Below are 6,000 nucleotides of genomic sequence, written 5' to 3' on the forward strand. Positions count from 1 at the left end.
GTCTATCACTCGTTGCTATTTGACATTCTGTGCGACTCTTAGATTTCATCTCAGGGGATATCAGTGCAGAAATTGGAAAAGGAGGCTGCATGAAGATGGAGCCCACTTAATGACTGGAGGACTGAGGAAGCAGAAAAGTGCACAATCTGCATGACATGAGGATTTTACATCTTAGATACAGTATCTGAGAACCGTAACTGATGAAATGTACTTCTGCTAAAGAAGTCTTGACCAATTATGTGGTGTGAAAGTGTTTGTCATGTCACTTAACAACTTAAATATAAAATAGAAAAATCATTTTGATCTCCACAAACACAGAAATTGAATGTGTAAAATATCCTCTTTTGTACAACTCAGCACACGTCTAGACATACCTGGTAAACAACAACCAGATTAGATGTTAACACCTTGCTTGCCAAACTTGTCAAAGTTCAAGAAACTAGAAAACACCCCATTTTCAGTAACAGTCACATGGAGATTTAACCAGAAACCATCCAGTTGTAAATATGATTCAGTAGAACAGCTTAGCCATATGTTCAGCGGCTTCTGGTTTTTCCAGATTTTACACACAGATCTTACATACGACTTTTACAATAACATTTATTAAGAAGGTTCCCAGTAGTGTTGTGTAGCATGTGAGGCTGCGGAAGTTAAGACTGCTGATGATTCATATAGCAGAAAACGTTCAAACTAGTCTATCACAGTGTTTTAATATAGGAGATTCAATTATAAAGACTGTTAATATCAAAATTAATGAATTACTAACTAATCCAGGCAGACAGCAAATAAAATTCTGGAATATTATGAGAATATTTTAGGCTTACAATAGTATCTTCATAGGGCTGGATGACCAAATTGATTGCTGACATAAAAAAACCCCAAAACATAAAAAACAGACAGCACTGTGAACAATAATATGATATTATTTCTCCTTACTTTTGGTACATGGCTTTCATGATAAAATACATGCAAGGCAAACACCTAAGAGGAAGAACAACAACAACAACTAAGAAATTGGCAGAGCAGCTGATCTGAAAACAAACTCTGAATCCCTGCAAATTCCCTCCTCGCCTTAAGTACTGTATATAAACGCACAGGTAGGAAATATAAGATGATGGATATATTTTATCTTTCCAGAAGGTATATAAACTATGTTTTAAGCGGACTGGGACAATTAATTAAGACCAATTAGAGCATTTTATGCATCATTTTGATAATTTTTCCAATACTTCATATGTTTGTTTCTGTTCACAGTTCATATCAGGACTGTTAAACATCTGTCACCACAGCAAATGAGTCAGTATGAACTTGTGAAAAACTGGCTATGTGATTGTCACGTAGGTCAAAATACAAAATATGGGGCTTGAGCCAAGTTTCCACATTAAAGCATTCCTCTCTTGTCAATCTGAAAGAAATTACAGCCATTAAGTTAATCTTGCGTGAGTAGCTCTTAAAAAACAATTTCTTATCTTTTGATAGGTTTCCCCGATCGCTGAAAGCATTTTCAGTTAAAGTAAGCAGAGTGATGGAGTCTGAGAGAAAGAATCAGGAGCAGGATGGAGTCCAACCAAGCAAAGAGTTGAAGGGCAATGACATAACCATGTTATTCTTAACCTCTGAATACTGACTTGTGCTCAACAAGCAGACAAATCGTTTCCGACTATTATGTGTTTCTCTAACTCTCAGCCTAAACTCAGGCTGATATACACCAGAGACTCAAACCCACCCAATTAGCATATTCTGTCTTTGTATTTCTGTGGAATCTGTGGAATCTGAAGGCCACAGGAGTTTTGAGGAAACTTGTTTGAGTGCAACAGGAAAGGGCTGTCGCTTCCTGTCCGTTGTTTTGAGGAGCACAGAGCAGGGCAGAGACGCAGAATGGGAAATCTCCACTGAGGTTAAGAAATGCCGGCTCCGGAGGCCATGTCAACAAACCATGAAACCAAACTAGAGTAGTGGGCTTTCACTACTCATCCTTGTTCTTACTCAAATATCAACTTCTCAAATACATCCGTATATGTTTGAGCCCAGATGGAAGAACAGACGGCAGTTTATGGGCATGCGTGATGAGTCGCCGTCAGTTTGTTGACAAGGTCGAAAAAAACATTGTAAATGAAGCGTTCAGGGCAGGTTGCAGGCTTTTGACTTGCAGGGAGCATTTCTACATACGTTAACCTCAACTTTTGGAAATTTGACCATGTTAAACATATAAAAATATCAGAAAACCACAAAACAGTAATATGTCCCCTTTAATATGTTGAACATTCAGAAAAAGTTGCCTCTTTACACATCCAGCAGCTGCAGAGCAACATTAGCATTAATTTGGAGATGTATTTAATGTACCTGATGAATTTAAGTCCATTATTTGCTCTTTCCACATTAGACAAAGTCATTTGTTACTGTAAATATATTATTTAGAACAGCTTTAAACAAAAATCTAATATTAACAATGTTTTTGTTAGACTCTCTTGAACACATGAAGTTTTACTTTCTATGGTTGGACCGTAGACCAACAAACAGGAAGTTGTTTGCATGATGTTGAGAGCATTGGGTGTTCTTCTGTGTTGCTGCTGTTGAAACAGATTAGTTTTAGTGTGTCATCATCAGCCTAATTGATGCAATCGTTTAAGTAACAGCTACCATGCCTCTGTCCTTTTTTGGAGTTTTATATGTGCTAAATATCAGTTGATCTAATAAACTAAATAAAACAATCAGTAAAGTCATTCGAGGAGTTTGAGGTGTTTATCACTCTGTAATCACTTTGAAGTCCAGTAGCTCAAAAACACTTTGACAGGTCACACACACCTCATAATGCAGCTATTATCTGTTTCAGGGCTCAAACTTGTGACCATCTGATTACAAAACAGTCTCTTCTAACCACTGGTCCAATTGTTAATTCTCAAATTCACCAGGTAGCTCAGAACTCACCTGAGTCGCTCCTCCTCTTTCTTGCGTAACCTCATGTCCCTCTGCACCACCTGCAGCACATGCTCCGCCTCGTTGTCCGTCAGGCCCGACAGATCCAACTTCCGGCCCATCGTTGACACACCGTCAGCTGTTGCCCCTCTGACCAACCAATCAGCTTGTTGTTATCATCTTAAAAAAGAGGAAAATGAAATGAATGAATGAAATGCAATTATGTGTGCATGATGCAAGGTAGGCTTATCATATGCTGTGATATGTTTGTAAAGCACTGTGACAAATGCTATATTAATAAACTTTATCAATATTAATGAAGTGAAATCTAAACTTCACTCATGACCTGTGACCTGTAAAAAACACAGTATTTCACTGCAGTACACCTTTGTAAGACAGTGTGGGTATATTAATATAACAATGAACCACATATAAAAGTCTAAACTTCTGTTATCCTGTTAACAAAAGACTATATATGTATGGAAACATAATAATAAAGTTTATTTGTATAACACTTATCAAAACCAGCAGTTACAAGGTCAAAGTAGACATAAAAGGAGCAAAAACAACAAATACACACATTCATCCCCACATATATATCATTAAAAACAAATAGAAATCATTAAATCAAGTCAGTAAATAAAGATTATACGACAGCCTTACGATAATGAGTTGTCAGAGGCAACCTAAAGGAAGATACTGAATTTGCAAGTCTGAGAGTCCATATTATATTCCAATAATATAATACTGTCAGAAATATGTCCTTCAGGGTCCTGCTGACTGATGGTAAACCAAACTTTCCTACATTTCTACCCATTTGAACTGAATTACATGCCTTCAACCTGGCAGCTCATACATAAACACCCTCCTATTTAACACTATACAGAACACAACTGTGTCCATAAGCACTTAAAACTCATTTTGACGTCCTTCAAGCCACTTACACAAGTAAATCAGGGGGAATTAACACCGACCTGGATTTCATTTTTCTGCATTAGCATTCCTGAGGATGAAATCTCTCTCTCTCTCTCTCTCTCTCTCTCTCTCTCTCTCTCTCTCTCTCTCTCTCTCTCTCTGTCTGTGTGTGTGTGTGTGTGTGTGTGTGTGTGTGTGTGTGTGTGTGTGTGTGTGTCAGACATGAAGTTGAACTTTTCTATGATTGAAGCAGATCAGGGTGTCTGCATGTGCATGTGGATGTGGAGCTCCTGGTTTGAGGAGATTATATTATATCTATAGCGGGAAACTGTTCAGGATTATCAAACTGTGCTCAAGGCAGTAACAACAAAACTGTTTCATCTTACTGTCAACTCGCGATAAGAAGTACTTTTGCAGTTTTTAATCCGGCAGAGCTAATTTTAGTGGGAGGTGGTACAAACTTCTGAGCCATAATATAGTGATACAGTCGCCTATAAATGTATATAATGCAGTTAGACCACTTTATTCATTATGAGTGGTCACAGATACATATTTGCTAAGATATAACAGGAACAGACCTATTTATATTACTGACAATAAATCATATCACAGACTATAATAAAAGAAAATCTTGCTCTAAAGACTTACCGATGTCTGAGTCTGTTGTCGTCGTTGGTTGAAACAATGACCAGCGGTTCACCTTCACAGCTGCAAACAAGAGCCAAAAAAAACAAAAAAAAACAAAACAAAACAAAACAAAAAAACACTTTAAATCCGTTTTGAATTCCTCCTGTGAACTGGCCACTGCTGTTATCAAATCTCTATAAAAGAAAATGATGTTGCCAAAAGTCCTCAAGCCTTTCTTTAAAAGTATTTTCCTGTTTATAAAAAAGGTGGATGTGGTCTGAAGACCGCCCCGGCTGCTCTGATCCGTGTGTCCAACAGAAAATCAGGATAAAGCTGGAAGGGTCAACTTCCAGTGTTTCTCTGCTTGGCACAACAAAGTAGGCGACAAATGATGGACATTTGTGTAAACAAGAGAGGGGGATTGTAGCACTATAATGCACATAATGATGATGGTAGTTTTTAAGTGTTATCTTTATGTTTCCAAACAAACAGTATATAGAATCAGGACGCAATCATTCGCCAGGTGCGAGCACATTTACGCGTTCTTCATCTTGATTCCTCTGTCACTGTATCACAATGATAAGCCTAAATAACAATACTAATGTTTGTGGTTTCTGACCGGACTCATGAACAGAGTCACATGCAGGCAGTTGAGGATAAAATTGTGTTTACTTGGTCTAATCGGACTAGCAGGCATGAATCCGCAAACAGAACCAAAGGGATAAAGCCAGGTTGGCAGGAGTTTGTGAAATCCAAAGCAAGCAGGTAAAACAGGATACAGCCTGGAAAGCTACTAAAAGTCCAGCAGAGAGCGGTGGCTGCAAGGAGGCTAGGAGGGATAATGAGGAGCAGGTGGGTGCAGCAGGTATGTCGGGAGAGCAGGTGACTTTAACAAGCGCAGTAAACTCGCTGAGGACATCTGGTGGACAGACGGAGAATTACAGTCTGAGTCTGAATAGGCTTCTTTTGTTGCAGTTGAAATATTAGCTTGTTAGGTGAGAAAGACGACTACATACCAAAGACACAGTATTCTTTTGCAATCCAACTGCCTTTAATAAATCATTAAAGCGTTTGCATACAGGCTCCTGAGCTCTGCAGCAAGAGGAGCCCCTTGAACAGCTCACACAAACATCTTATACTTTCAGCCTCCGTCCAGCACAACCATCAACACAAGCACCTCTTGCGCAGTCACACTCCTGTCTGCAGACATCTGCTTCCTGCAAGATAATCATTAATAATGAGTCATGTCCATCTTGTACAGCTTCCAGTTCTTGCATTTAGTTCCCCTTTTCCAGCAATCACTTCTTAGAATTGGAGTTACCATGTATGATACAATTCAGATAACTTTCCTATTTCTGCTTTTCTGACAGATAAGTTATTCATTTATACACAAACAAGTTGTGAAACATCTCAGGGTCTTAAAGACAAAACTGATCAGTTGATCACACTTCTACACTGGATTAATGATCGTCAAAATATTAATATAATAATACAGTACACTTCTAATGTCATTTTTTCCTCCACACCTTTTTCATGGACATG

The 6,000-nt window shown here is 38.3% G+C and overlaps 1 protein-coding gene across 2 annotated transcripts in view; it reads right to left on the reverse strand.

The window, feature by feature from the left end:
* myripa (myosin VIIA and Rab interacting protein a) overlaps positions 1-5,308 on the reverse strand; it is a 31,095-nt gene extending 25,787 nt beyond the window's left edge. The window contains exons 1-3 of one of the 2 annotated variants that reach the window (XM_042427989.1): positions 5,131-5,308; positions 4,480-4,539; positions 2,929-3,096 (exon numbers count right to left, since the gene is read on the reverse strand). In XM_042427989.1, coding sequence (XP_042283923.1) covers positions 2,929-3,038 — 110 coding nt within the window. In that variant the 5' untranslated portion in view covers positions 3,039-3,096; positions 4,480-4,539; positions 5,131-5,308. The remainder of the gene's footprint in view (positions 1-2,928; positions 3,097-4,479; positions 4,540-5,130) is intronic. The other variant, XM_042427990.1, reaches the window with a different exon arrangement.
* Positions 5,309-6,000: the final 692 nt, after the last annotated feature.

This window comes from Thunnus maccoyii, chromosome 12 (assembly GCF_910596095.1).
Source record: "Thunnus maccoyii chromosome 12, fThuMac1.1, whole genome shotgun sequence".
NCBI classification, from domain to species: Eukaryota; Metazoa; Chordata; class Actinopteri; order Scombriformes; family Scombridae; genus Thunnus; species Thunnus maccoyii.